This window comes from Herpailurus yagouaroundi, unplaced genomic scaffold (assembly GCF_014898765.1).
Source record: "Herpailurus yagouaroundi ecotype Mexico unplaced genomic scaffold, PumYag 205, whole genome shotgun sequence".
Lineage (NCBI taxonomy): Eukaryota > Metazoa > Chordata > Mammalia > Carnivora > Felidae > Herpailurus > Herpailurus yagouaroundi.
The window spans coordinates 7,878,178-7,893,479 of NW_024412436.1; the positions used below are offsets into that span (position 1 = coordinate 7,878,178).

Below are 15,302 nucleotides of genomic sequence, written 5' to 3' on the forward strand. Positions count from 1 at the left end.
CTCTCTCACTGTCTCAAAAATAAATATTAAGAAAAAAAAACATTTCCTCAAAAACTATTCAAAAGAATAAGTTAATTATTTACTTATAACTTATGTTGAGAAGGGAAATGATTTGGCTATTTTCCTTCTTCAAGTAACCCTTTTCCTTTTTACTATTGTAGCCTGCCCAGTCAAGAAGTCATAGTTGGAATGACAAAACATGCCAGAAGTCATCTAATGTTAATAGCATTTGGCATAGGAATTATTGCCCTAGACTTGAACTGAATATTGCTTCAGATGCTATAAGATTGAAGGAAAGTCCAAGTACTGTGGGCATTGAACAAGTGATCAGTGTTAAAGGATTAAATCTTCCAAGGAAGTCATCCATTGTGAAAAGACCAAGAAGTGGTATGTATTTTGCTTGTGGTACATATTGTGAAATATTAGTGAGTGTTGATCACATTTAAGAAATCTTTGCCAAACCCAAGGTCAGTAAGATGTTCTCCTTTATTTTATTTATTTTTTCCTAGAACTTCTATAGTTTTAGGTCTTAGATTTTGGTCTTTGATCCATTTTGAATTAATTTTTCATATGGTGTGAGGTAAGGATCAAGGTTCACTTTTTGTGTATGTGGCAATCCACTTGTTATACCACCATTTGTTAAAAGATTGCCCTCTCCCCATGGAATTACCTTGGCAGATTTGTTGACAATCAGTTGACCTTAACCATATATTTGTGAGTCTGTTTTAGACTCTATTATTCTGTATCATTGGTCTTTTCCCATCTTCATGCCGGAACATTGTCTTAATTACCATAGCTTTATAGTAAATCTTGGAATTAAGTAAAAGAAGTCCTCTAAGTTTGTTCGTGTTTTGCAAAGTTGTGGCTATTCTCTGATTTTCATAGTTCCATACAATTTTTAGAATCAGCTGTCAATTTAAAAATAAATAGGGGCACCTGGGTGGCTCAGTCAGTTGAGTATCCGACTTTGGCTCAGGTAAGATCTTGTGGTTCCTGAGTTTGAGCCCTGAGTCAGGCTCTGTGCTGACATCTCAGAGCCTGGAGCCTGCTTCAGATTCTGTGTCTCCCTCTCTCTCTCTGTCTGCCACCCCCCCAACACACTCAAATAAATAAACATTTAAAAAAATGTTTTTTAATAAGTAAAGCCTGCTGAGATTTTGGATTAGAATTTGGTTGAATCTATGGATCAGTTTTGGGGAGAATTGACTCCTTAACTATACTGGTTTTTTGTTTGTTTTGTTTTTTAATGTTTATGTCTTTGAGAGAGAGACGAGTATGAGCAAGGAGGGGCACAGAGCGAGGGAGACACAGAATTTGAAGCAGGCTCCAGGCTCTGAGCTGTCAGCACATAGCTGGACGCTGGGCTCAAATTCAAACTGCGCGATCATGACCTGAGCCAAACTCAGATGCTCAACCAACTGAGCCACCCAGGCACTCCACTATTTTGGATTTTCTGATCTGATTAGTGAAGTCTTTCATTTTTCTTCAGTGTGTTGTAATTTTTAGTGTGTGGGTCTTACAGACATATATTGTCAAATTTATCACTATGTTTCAGATTTTTGATGTTATTGCAAACACTTTTAATTTTGATTTTTAGTTATTCATTGCTAGAAATACAGTTGACTCTTGAACAAGGATTTGGACTGTCCAGTTCCACTTATATGTGGATTTTTTTTTTTTATAAATACAGTGCAGTAAATGTATTTTCTCTTTATGATTTTCTTAACATTTTCTTCTGTCTAGCTTTATTACAATACAACATATAGCATACAAAATATGTGTTGATTAGCTATGTTATCAGTAAGGCTTTTGGTCAAGAGTAGGCCACTAGTAGTTAAGTTTTCAGGGAGTCCAACGTTATACACAGATTTCTGACTCTGGAGGGGGTCAGTGCCCTTAACTCTCATGTTCAAGGGTCAACTGTACAATTGACTTTTGTGCTTTAATCTCCTGTTTGACAACCTTACTAAATTTATATATTGGTTCATAGTGTCTCTTCTGTAGACTCTGCAGGATTGCTGTATCGATGACCATACTGCCTGCGAATAATGGTAGATTAGTCATGCTTCTCCTTTTGCACTCTAGATGCTGTTTGTTTGTTCATTTGTTTTCCCCTCCTTCTTTTATTTCTTTTTCTTGTCTTCTGGAACCTCCAGTACAATGTGAGTGGCAGTACAATGCGAGAGTGGCATACTAAGTATTGGGCAAAGAAAGGTGTTTCACTTTTCTCCTAGAAGCTGTGTAGAAGTAGAAAGGATAATTGCAATCTGTCCCCTCTCTCTTTTCCTCAGACAGCTACATGAATGAATGAAAGTCTAACAACAAAAATAAAACAAGCCCTTTGTAAATTTAGGCATAGATTATTCATCTTTTGTCAAAATGTATTGATTCCTTCTGCACCTAAATCTTTTCCTGATTATATCTCTGGAGCTTTGTTTCCTTTTCTGAAATGGGAACGATGTTGCCTATCCACAAATTTTTGTATATGTTCTATAGGGTAACCTCTAAAAGCCCCTGGTATGTATCAAGTACAGTATACATGTTAGTTCCTTCCTTCCCTTCTGTTCCCATGAAAATCAGCTATTCATTTTATGTAGGGAGCTTCTTATCTGTAAGTTCTTTATGCTATAACTACCACCTATCACTGGATTTTGTGCCCTGGACATACATCTAAACACAACAACAGAACAGAAAACAGTTAACCCCTTTAAAAAATGCTTTTGAAGGTTTTTGTTTGTTTTTTTGAGAGAGAGACAGAGCATTGAGTGGGGGAGGGGCAGAAAGAGAGGGAGACACAGAATCTGAAGCAGGCTCCAGGCTCTGAGCTATCAGCATAGAGCCTGATGTGGGTCAAACCCATAGACCCACAAGATCATGAGCTGAGCCGGAGTCAGACTCTTAACCGACTGAGCCACCCAAGAGCCCCATAAGTTTACCCCTTTTAGTCAGCAGCCTGTCATATATTTAGAGACAGCCACTGTGACTCTCCTAAATTTCTTTCCCCAGCTGTTTCTTACCTACCATGTTGTATTTTGGATACAATGTAGTTTTTAATGATTGCGTGACTATTATAGTCAGTGATTGTTGAAATACAGTCTTCTTACCACAGAGCACAGTAAAAATTAAGAATTATGTCACTATTTCAGCCCTTCACCCAGAGACTATGCTTTAATATTACAAAATAAGATAGCATTAGCTTTTATTAACATTCCTGTCATTTTGCTGCATTTACTGTTTATAATCAGAATCCACTAGTTGTTAAGCCAGGTACAGTTATATATTTAAACTTGAATGTGAAGTAAATTATCTGTATTGAGGCAATCTTCACTATAATCCATTGTTCTGCGTTTATAAAAAAAAATCTTCGTATCGTCTACTTACATATGGGTATTATCTGTGTCACCTGGAAATTAGAGAAGTATGGCTCCCTGTGTTAAAATGTGTTTGCTTGTGTAACATTTGATGGAATCAGCACAAGTAGAGACACTGCGAGAACGTACACTAGGTTCCAGACCGCCGTTCAGTCTTTGGGGTTCTTCAGTTTGCTGCAATTCCACATAATAGCTAATTTACAGTTATTTTGCTCTGCATTGTCCACCAGGATAATAATGAGACACGCTGAGGTGTCCTGCTCAATTCAAAATATGCTAAATCCATGACATTCCCCCAAATAGCTAGTCTAAAACCTTATCACAAAAGGAAAATGAGGCTAGCCTGGCATGGCTGCTTCTTGGAGAAACCTTGCTGAGGATCCTCAGCTTTTGTTTCCTTCTTCCATAAGGGCTCACAGTTCTCTGCATAATAAACAAATTTAGGCTTTTGCCAGGAATCAAAATCAAGTTTGCGGATCTGTGGCTTCTTAAAAATCTGTAGGTTTTTAAATTTGAGGCAGCATCGTCTCTCTAGTGTTTGGTACCTGCAACCATTTTTCTGACCTTCTAAAGTAGTGAGTACTTATTCCTACGTGAGTGAGGCTGTTCAGACAGAATTAGTTGGACTGATTTAAAGCACCTTAGCACTATCTCTGGTGGCCTATGTCAGGCATCAACCTATTGTATTATTTAGTCTTATGATTCATTCTAATGCCATAGAATACATCTGTCACACAGGTTTCTAGGGCCCCATAACTCGGTAATGAGGATCAGAACTGGAGCATAGATTACTTCACAACATGACAGTCACATATACTTCCGAGACTGTAACGTATGGACGGTGTGTAGAAATGGCTGCTGGTTTTATTGGAACATTTTATTTATCTACTTGTTTATTTATTTATTTAGTTAGTTAGTTAGTTAGTTAGTTAAAGCACAAGCAGGAGAGGGGCAGAGAGAGACGGAGACACAGAATCCAAAGCAGGCTCCAGGCTCTGAGCTGTCTTATTGGAACATTTTAAAAGTCAAACAGTAAATCATACATTGGCATGTAAATTGCCTTAATTTCTTTTTTCATTCAAAATCAAGCCTTTGGTATAATAAGTATATAGCCTTACATAATTGATCGTATCCTGAAATTTTGGTTTCAGTAATTTCACATAAAATCATAAAAACAATGGACGTTAAATCTTAACTAATTTGTGAAATTGTAAACCACAGCTTAAGGGAATTTCCTTTTTCCTCTAAGTCATTCTTGTATCTCCTTTCGGGATGCACTGTTAAAGAAATAAGACTTCATCCTTAAGACAGTGAGATGTGGGCTGTAACATTAAGGCTGAGTCTGCACACGGCAGGCATAAAGATTTACGGACTGTTTTTGTTTCTGTTTAGAGGAGCTGTCAGAAGACGATCTGTTGAGTCAGTATTCCCTTTCATTCACAAAGAAGACCAAGAAAAGTAACTGTGAAGCTCATAAATCATTGAACTCTGAAATGCTCATGCCTGACCTGGTAGATGGAACTACTGTTAAAAAAAACATAAGCACACCACCTATGACAAGAAATAAATTTGCAGCATTTTTACAGAGAAAAAATGAAGAAAGTGGTGCGGTTGTGGTTCCAGGGACAAGAAGCAGGTACAGTTTATCTACAGGATGTTGTGTGTCTGTTGTATTATCTACTCTGTTGATATTTATTTCAGCTGTCTTAAATAAGCAGTCCATGGAGTAGGCGTGGGCTTGGCTTAATCCCTTGACCATTTGTATCATGTGTAGCTGTAGTCCTGATGTAAATGCACAGCTCTTGTCATGCGGACACAAAATAAGAACTGTCGACTTACTATATTTTGCATTAGAAAAATTCTCTCGTTTTGGAGGGTCCCCTGCTTCTTTGTTTCTACTTTTTTTAAGAGCTAAAAACAATTTCTTAGGGTATTTTTATTATTATTTTGAGCATTTATTTTTTTATTTTTTTAATTTACATCCAAGTTAATTGGCATCTAGTACAACAATGATTTCAGGGGTAGATTCCTTAATGTCCCTTACCCATTTGGCCCATTCCCCCCGCCACACAACCCCTCTCTAGTAACCCTCTGTTTGTTCTCCATATTTAAGAGTCTGTTTTGTCCCCTCCCTGTTTTTGTATTATTTTTGCTTCCCTTCCCTTGTGTTCATCTGTTCTGTGTCTTAAAGTCCTCATGTGAGTGAAGTCATATGATATTTGTCTTTCTCTGGCTAATTCATTTAGCATAATACCCTCTAGTTCCATCCGTGTAGCTGCACATAGCAAGATTTCATTCTTTTTAATCACCGAGTAATACTCCATTGTATATTATGTATACCACATCTTCTTTATCGATTCATCCATCGATGGACATTTGGGCTCTTTCCATACTTTGGCTATTGTTGATAGTGCTGCTATAAACATCAGGGTGCATGTGTCCCTTCGAAACAGCACACCTGTATCCCATGGATAAATGCCTAGTAATGCAATTGCATCTCCCTGATGATGAATGATGTAGAGCATTTTTTCATGTGTCGGTTGGCCATTTGGATGTCTTTGGCGAAGTGTCTATTCATGTGTTTTGCCCATTTCTTCACTGGATTGTTTGTTTTTTGGGTGTTGAGTTTAATAAATTCTTTATAGATTTTGGATGCAAGGTATTTTTAGAAGTACATTTAAATACAGATGACTATAGAGCTCTAATATTAATTGAAAACCAATACCACACTAAGCATTGGGTTACAAAAATGAGAGCCCTAATATTTGTTGAGAAGCTTATACTCCAGTTGCAAAAATAGATCTGTAAAGGAAATCTATACAGTGTGGTAGGTACAGTGACAGAAGTATGCCTGAGGTGTTCTGGGGGCATTAAATGGACGTCTCATGCGGATTGGGTGGTTGGAAAGGGTCAGAAGGAAGGGGCAGGGGCAGGTGCCATTACAAAGAATGCAGCCTCTACCTTCCCAGTAGAGGCAGGCAGCTTGGGCAGAGGGATGGAGCTGGGCAACAGCATGGGGCAGGCATGGGGACAGCTTCTTGCTGTCAGTTGCTCTTATTAGCTGCCAAAATGCAAGTCTGGAAGGATGCTGAGGGAGCAGAAATAGGCACAAGGCCAGTTCAGTTTGCAAGCCAGGCTAAGGAACTTCTCGTCTTTAGAGGTGACAGGAGATATTTGGAGGGTTTTGATCAGGTATGACTTGATCATACCTGCTTTTGATGGGCCACTCCAAGTGTGCCATGAAGGATGGATTCTAGAAGGCCAAAGTGGAACAGAAAGATTGGGTAGGCTGTTCTGTAGTCCCTGTGAGTGATGATGAGATTTTGGGGTCCGGATAATGTACGGGTCTGGAGTTTATACCCTGGGATTGGACCGCCTCGATTTGAATCCCATCCTGTTCACTCATGAGATGTTTGACTTAGGAAAGTGGACTTCTGGGTGCTTCAGTTCCCTCTTTTTTTTTTTAATGTTTATTTTTTGAGAGAGAGAAAGAGAGCATGTGCATGAGTGGATGTGGGGACCAGAGAGAGCGGGGAGAGAAGTCCAAGCAGGCTCTGGGCTGTCAGCCCAACACGGGGCTCAAACTCACAAACCGCGATATCATGACGAGCTAAAATCAAGTCTGACGCTTGACCGACTGAGCCACCTAGGCGCACACTCTTTAAAAAATGGGACCAACATCTCTGACAACCTCAGGGCCACTGAGAGGATTAAATTAATACTGTAAATAAAGGTGCCTAAAACAGTACCTGACAGATGATCAGTACACAATGAATAGCTCTTCTTCTGTTGTCTGGGTGGTGAAGTCACAACGAGCAACAGGACGTCTCAATGTTGAAAGTTATGTGGGCACATGAGGCAGCAACTCTGAGAACCGAGCAGCCCCCGCATTCCCCTAGGAGACTTGGAGAGGCTGTTGTCTTCAAGTGTATACACCAGGCTGAGCCAGGCTGTCTGACCATGACTGTGGGAAGTGGGCAGGAAGGAACCACCCACTGCTCCTCTCCCATCAGGCCTTCTCAAGGGAACAGCCACGTCCCAATTAAAGGATCATTTTGATTCTGCCTTTCCTAGTCACTGTCATTAAAGATGGCATTACCAGTGCAACAATGAAAAAGGAGGCTGCCAAAGATGAAGAAGGCTCTGGATGATACACACTGATTAATAACATTCTAGAAAGTTGTCTTTTCTTACTTGGAGAAATTTTTAGAACTTGCGTTTTGTTTTTCCATGTGGGAGAAAATAAAATTTCCCTTTTCTGTCACTCAGTGCCCACCTCTTCTTCGAGGACGGGCTAATGAGAACAGAGTTCGCATATCTCTGCAGGCCTCACCTAGTCACCAGCGAAGCTTAATCAAATTTCCATTCACAGCTGCACATCACTGCTTTAATAGTTTAGGTAGATGTGGCACTGATAAATTGTTGCGAGATGTTCGGAAAAATAAAATTTTTTTTCTGTCACTTTCCTATGAAATAATAATTGTAAGTCTCTACAGTTTTCTGACCTGGGTGGTATAACAACATCTAATAACAACTGAGTGTTAGGAAGTTGGTACTCTTAGCTAATTTTCAAAGTTCTTTAACATACTCTCTTCCTCCTTTCAGGAAAATTATGAGACATTCAACGTTGTTGTTATTTTCTCCATTTTGGGTTAAGACATTCAGGCTCCAAGAGGTTTAAAAAAAAAAAAAAAAAAACTTTCCCAGGGTGGCATAGTTAGGACTGGCGATGGGAGAGGTCCTGGTGCTCCTCAGCATGGTGGGTGGAAAGGAGCACGTGATCTGATCAGCCTGGATGTGAATTCACACTGTGTCATCACATTAATTGAGTGATCCAGGGCACCTGGGTGGTTCAGTCATATGAGTGTCTGACTCTTGGTTTTGGCTCAGGTCATGATCTCACAATTTTGTGAGTTCGAGCCCTGCATCTGGCTCTATGCTGACAGCTCAGCGCCTGCTTGGGATTCTCTCTCACCCTCTCTCTGGCCCTCCCGTGCTTGTACTGTCTCTCTCTTAAAATAAATAAATGAATTAAAAAAAAAAATTTAATCGAGTGATCTTTCACACCATTGAATTTCCCTGAGCCTATTTCTTTATAAAATATGGATCAGCTGTTCTGAAGACTAGCAGAAGTATATCAAGCACCTGACACAGTGCCCAGTCAGTAATATATCTGCGAGAATTTATCATCACCCCACTCTTTAATGTGATTTGTATTTAATGTAATATCAGCCCACTACATTAACCTAATGCAACAGGAGGTATTAAATATGCCAAAGTTTGTCTTCATCCTGTCTGCTTTTTTTTTTTTTTTTAATTTTTTTTTCAACGTTTGTTTATTTTTGGGACAGAGAGAGACAGAGCATGAACGGGGGAGGGGCAGAGAGAGAGGGAGACACAGAATCGGAAACAGGCTCCAGGCTCTGAGCCATCAGCCCAGAGCCCGACGCGGGGCTCGAACTCACGGACCGCGAGATCGTGACCTGGCTGAAGTCGGACGCTTAACCGACTGCGCCACCCAGGCGCCCCTAGGATATTTATTTTAAAAGCCAGTAGAGTATGGACGACTACAGGTTCCCAGATGATTCACTACAATGGACTAAGCCAAGATAAAGAGTAAATGACTAAATTTTTTTATTTTGCATTTACAAAGTAAGAGACCAGTAGTTGTAAATTGTCCTTTCTGTTGCATATTTCCATATCTCCTCAAATATTTGACTGTCAGCCATGTGGTAGCCACTATTGTAGGTACTGTGGAGGACACAATGGCTTGGATGGTAGCTGTCCTCAAGGAGCTTCTGGTCTGTTGGGACCAGTCTATTCAGTGAAGGTTAGGGGAAAGGATACCTATATGATGATGAGGTATAGATAAATTATGCCAGTTCCAAATACACGAATGTAGAGAGGACTGCTTTTAGGAAATCCTGTCTACAACTTCAGGATTTCAAATAAATTTCTAAATGTGTGAATGTTGTTATAATCAAAATTTAAACTTTCAAGAACAGTTTTCTCTTTATTTATGAAATTATGTATTTAGGAGACTTTTTCTTGAAGAAACAAGACCATTTTTCCATTTTTCATTATCTGAATCTTATCACCTTTGTGAGAAAACTCTAAAACATTTATGCATTCTTTGTATTGTTTTTTTTGTTAGGTTTTTTTGCAGTTCTCTGGATTCTGCCAACTGTGTATCAGCGAAAGCAGGCGGTGAGCCCCCAGAAAAAAGTGCTGTCACAGATGAAGAGGCCAGTGTAGCTGAACCAGATCATCAGGATGGCAAGAAGCTGGCTGGTCCAGATGGAGCACATAATTCAGATGATGAGGTTCCATATGAAAGTTCTGTCACAGATGAAGAGGCCAGTGTAGCTGAACCAGATCGTCAGGATGGCAAGAAGCTGGCTGGTCCGGATGGAGCATATAATTCAGATGATGAGGTTCCAGATGAAAGTTCTATTGCAGATGAAGGCACCAGTGTAGATAAATCAGACTGTCAGGATGGCAAGAAGCTGGCTGGTCCAGATGGAGCATGTAATTCAGGTGATCAGGTTCCAGACAATGCAACTATGATTGCTGACGACTCTCTATGTTTGGAGACCAGCAAATTCACAAGGACCATCTCACCACCCACCCTGGGGACACTCAGAAATTGTTTTAGCTGGTCTGGAAGTCTTGGAGATTTTTCACGAACTTCAAGCCCCTCTCCAGGCGCAGCACTGCAGCAGTTCCGGAGAAGGACCGATCCCCTCACTGCGGCACCGGACCAGAGGGAAGCGTCTGCTGTGTCCCAGTTAAAGAGTGAGGAGTCTGGTGACGGAGCGCCTCCCGTGCGGGCAGCGGCTTGGTGTCCAAAGTCTCAAGGAAGCCCAGAACTGTCACCACACAATTTAAATGTGTCAAAACTGTCTCAGCCTAGTAAGGATTCCGACTCAGAGGTAAGTCACATTATGAAGCCTTTGTTTTCAAATCCATACATAAGAGAAGATCTGGTATTAATCAGATCACTGGGGAAATTTTGTCTACGTTATGGAAATAATTGGCTGTCTTAATTTTTTTTTTAAGTTTACTTTTTTATTTTGAGACAGAGAATGCACACAAGTGTGGGAAGGGCAGAGAGAGACAGAGAGAGAGTCCCAAGCAGGCCCTGCACTGTCAGCACAGAGCTGGATGTGGGGCTCAATCTCAAAAACCGTGAGATCATGATGTGAGCTGAAATCGTGAGTCCGAGGCTTAACTGACCGAGCCACCCAGGCACCCCTGCTGTCTGAATTTTTTATTCTAGGTCTTACTGTGTAGAAACTTCACATTTTATTCATTGTAAGGACTTCTCTGTATGCTTAATACTTTAAACTCTTGTACATTCAATCTAACTCTATCTCCTGAGTTACTTACATGCTGTGGAACAGTTAAGACGTAAGCAGAATGGTAACTTACAATACATTTAATATTTAATTCCTTAATATACTTTTGGATTCAAATAACATTTGAAACCTTATAAGTAAATGGCCTTATTAATTTGACGGTGTTCATCTTAAGCTTTTAGTACTTAGAAATATATTTTCATTTACCCTTCTTAGTCCTGCTAAACTTCCCCTTTCTAACAAAACAAAATGGTAATGCATGTGATTTTGTCATTGTTTTAAGTTAATAAAAGCATCCTAACCATTTTTTCCCTTGTTTATGAAATCTTTTAGTCTGACTTAAAGCTTCAAATATGTACTGCTCATAAGATGCCGTGATGTTGTAAATGACATGACGACAGAAGAGCTTCCTCTACATCTGAGTTACCTCAGATTTACCAATATAACATACTTCGTTTTATCTTCACCACCTGTAATTACCAAGTTATAAGAACGGTTATAGCCGCGGTACTACTTGAGAGAATTTTGATAATCCTCAATTTTGGAGTGTGTCTATCAGGATAGCTTGTATTTATCAAAAGGAAAATATTTTATTCAAGTTTCCAAAGGAAACTTGGGTTGTATTGGACTCAAAGTAAAGAAAAAAGCTAACTTACAATGTGAGAACAAATTGTTTTCATTTAGAGAAAGCTGAAATCAGTTAATATGTTGAATTCAAACTGTTCCCTGCGGTATTGAAGTGTGAAGACTAGGCCAGGCCACCCCTGGGCTGCCTTGGAGACGTGTGCTTTTCTTCTTCCTTTCGTTTGCTTTGCCCTCAGTTCATCCATACTGGTCTGCAACACTCTTTCTGTTTCTTTTAATATCCATTTTAGGGGCGCCTGGGTGGCTCATTTAGTTAAAGCATCTGACTCCGGCTCAGGTCGTGATCCCAAAGTTCATGAGTTTGAGCCTCACATCAGGCTCTCTGCTGTCAGTGCAGAGCCCGCTTTGGATCCTCAGTCCCCCTCTCCCTCATCCTCCCCCGCTCACGCTCTCTCAAAAATAAACATTTGAAAACAATACTATAGGGGCGCCTGGGTGGCTCAGTCGGTTGAGCTTCCAACTTTGGCTCAGGTCATGATCTCACAGTCTGTGAGTTCGAGCCCCGCATCCGGCTCTGTGCTGACAGCTCAGAGCCTGGAGCCTGTTTCAGATTCTGTCTCTCTCTCTCTCTGACCCTCCCCCGTTCATGCTGTGTCCCTCTCTGTCTCAAAAATAAATAAATGTTAAAAACAAAAACAAAAACAATACTACAATCGTCCATTTTAACACCATCCTTTTCATTTTGTACTGCATGCTGCATTTGCCCTTGGCCCCATTTGGGTGCCAACACAGTAGCTGTCTCTTGAACATCTTTCATGAAAACATCATCTATTTATGAGACTACTCTTAGGTCTGCTGAGCTCTTTCAAGGCAAGTGCTTTCTCCTTTTTCAACAGACATCTTCCTGTTTCACTTTGTAATCTTTTAGCCATGTGTTGCTGAGAAGCATACCAGTTCACAGGCTGTGGGCTGGTCATGCTGATGAACTTTCCACATTTCTGTCTTCTAGCTAACCATTTTTTGTATTAATCAGTTACAGAGACATGAACCCTCTTCTCCCTTCCTCCCCCACAAAAACAACTACCCACCTAAACTAGAAATCATTCATGAAGTCCTCTCTTGCCACCAGATGGAGTAAACTCCTGTTAGGATAAATGAATTGTTAATTCTCAAAGAATTAGAACACTAACAGTTAACATAAAATTACATAATCTTTCGTTGATTCAGAAAATGTGTCAGAAAGCCACAGTGCCACTGGGCTTCATCTTTAATATTAGTTTTTACCGTGTGGCTCTGAAGAAAATATTTCTGTATTGGGGCCTTCCATTGGTAGTTCACTGTGAAAAGCAACAGTCTTAGATTCTGTGTGTATTGAGTTCACTGACCCTATTTGAGGTGAATTAATCTTTTGGCCTTACTCATGACCTTTATTTTAAGAAATGATTTAACATCTGAAACTAATGTAACATGTGTCGACTAAAAAAAAAAAGAAGAAAGAAAAATAAGCAAATGATTTGTCCCTGAGTCACCACTACTGTTAACTATGAGCAAGGAATATTAGAGTTTCTGAAAATTACAGTCATGTTAATGGAGTACTTTTCACTTTGGGATTATTTTTTAAGTATATAATACTCTAAAGAATCCCAAAATAAATTGAAAAAAAAATCCTCTTGAAAAATGCAGAAATGTAAAGTCTTCATTCATTGTCCTTTTTTTATTTGAGTTTCATGGGAATCCAGATTTTTCTGTGTAAAGAAAAGCTTTATATGATGGGATAGGGCAGAGGTTAGATCTCAGCGGCATTGGGAAAAGTAACTGCATTTGACGCAATATTACTCTACTTCTTGAAAGCAGATGCCTTTTTTTTTCTTTAATGTTGACTGTGTTCCACAATTAAAGATTTGGCTGTACTGTTCAGCTTTTTGTAGCTAGTAGTTTACAAAACCTATTAGCCGAGCTTGGGTAAGCAATACTACATCAGGAGACTTTTGTCTAATCAGAGTCAGCATTTTGACAGGCTCCTGAAAGGGTTAGGAAAAGTCTTCAAATTCAAATGTATCGTTTCGTTTATACAATTTACTTGAGGTAAAACATTTTGCTAGTTTGTTGAATATTGGTTAGTTGTCATAAACAAATCCATAGTAAAAATCTTATTTTATTTTTTTATTGGGGAATCTAGGAATCTGACTGCAATAATAAGTCATTTGAGGATCAAGGTACTCTGAAATCCAAGCTACATTTATCTCAGTATTCAAGAAAAGTCACACTTCTAAAAAACAAGGTAAAACAAACATCTAATTTTTTTTAATTTCAGAAGCAGTCTGTGTTTATTACCAAAAAAATGAGAAATATCAACAGAATTAAAAATGAAAATGCGTATATTTTAATTTACAGGAGAAATGTTTACTTTCAGTCCTTCTAGGGCCATGTTTATGCCTGATTGTAGGTGGTAAAGTTGTTGAAGAAACCCTTATCTTCTGCACTATAAACCTCATAAACCTCTTTTTCTCATGTGCTTCTACAGCGTTACTTATGATGACTAATAGCCATTGGATGAGTGTAGCCAGTCCTCTATGTTTGTCATTTAACTAAACACTCTTTGCAGTAGCAGACAAGACTGCAACCAAGAACTTGTGGATATTTACGTGCCGTTCTTGATTATTTCATAGGGATGAATTCCATGGAGTGGTATTGCTAGTCTAAAGGCACCAGAATTAGAGCTTTGATATATATTGCCAAAAGACCTTCTAGAAACTGTATATCCGATAAGTCAGGTTACTTTTTTTATCAAGATACATAAATATTTGCGTGACTGCAAAAGGAAACCTCACAAGCTAAAGCATGTTTTATGTATAAAGTGTTCTACCCATTAATATGAAAAATGCTAATTTCTAACTCAAAAATGTACAAGGGACATATATAGTACAAAAGAAAGAGTATAAATGGTTGGTTAACACATAAAAGCATGTTCAACCTCATTAGTAATCAAATAATGCAAATTAAAATAATGAAACATAATTTCTTACCTCTCAGATTTTCAAAAAATATTTTTAGTTGTACTCATTTTTATGAGACTATAGCGAGACAAATAAACATATTAATTGTGTATAAATTGCTCTGCCATTTCAGGAAAGCAATTTGAATATGAGTGTAAATAATTCAACCCAATTTAAATAATTCAAGTTCCAATTCTAGAACTTGTCTAAGGAAATCGTGAGAGTTTAAGTACATGAACACTTGGGGCGCCTGGGTGGCTTGTTGGTGAAGCAACCGACTCTTGATTTCGACTCAGGTCATGATCTCATCGTTTGTGACTTTGAGCCTCAAGTCAGGCTCTGTATTGACAGCATGGAGCCTGATTGGGATATTCTCTCTCTCTCCCCCTCTCCCTCCCTCCCTCCCTCTCTCCCTCCCTTCCTCCCTCTTCCTCCCTCCCTCACCCTCCCTCACCATCCCTCTCCCTCCCTCTCCCTCCCTGTCCCTCTCTCTCCCCCTCTCACAGCCTCTCCCCTGCTTGTGCTGTCTGTCTCTCTCTCTCTCTCAAAACAAATAAACATTTAAAAAAAGTACATGAACACTTAGCCTGCATTAGTTACAATAGTGAAAAATTGAAAATTGCCTATCTAAAAATAAGGGGGTGAATTATTAAATACATTACTGGTTTTAGCTCTTAGGTGGTAGGAATATAAGTGAATTTTTTTCTGTTGTTTTCCCCTGTTTTTCCATAGTGAACATATTATTTTTCTAGTAGCATAAAAACTTTTTAAAAATTTCAGTAAATGGTCTGCATATTGATTTGAAAGAAGATCCCCCATCTCCTACTATACAAATAAAAATCCTAGATATATTAAATATATAAATGTGGAATATGTAAATACAAGATTATTTTGGGGGGCTCCTGGGTGGCTCAGTTGGTTAAACGTCTGACTTAAGCTCAGGTCATGATCTCATAGTTTGTGGGTTTAAGCCCTATGTCAGGTTCTGTGCT

The 15,302-nt window shown here is 39.2% G+C and overlaps 1 protein-coding gene across 5 annotated transcripts in view; it reads left to right on the top strand.

Moving 5' to 3' along the window:
- Nucleotides 1–15,302, top strand: part of EXO1 (exonuclease 1) — a 36,543-nt gene that overhangs the window by 16,469 nt on the left and 4,772 nt on the right. For 3 of the 5 annotated variants that reach the window (XM_040451806.1, XM_040451810.1, XM_040451809.1), the window contains 4 exons: nucleotides 162–387; nucleotides 4,764–5,007; nucleotides 9,526–10,303; nucleotides 13,494–13,595. In XM_040451806.1, coding sequence (XP_040307740.1) covers nucleotides 162–387; nucleotides 4,764–5,007; nucleotides 9,526–10,303; nucleotides 13,494–13,595 — 1,350 coding nt within the window. The remainder of the gene's footprint in view (nucleotides 1–161; nucleotides 388–4,763; nucleotides 5,008–9,525; nucleotides 10,304–13,493; nucleotides 13,596–15,302) is intronic. The other 2 variants (XM_040451807.1, XM_040451808.1) reach the window with 2 other exon arrangements.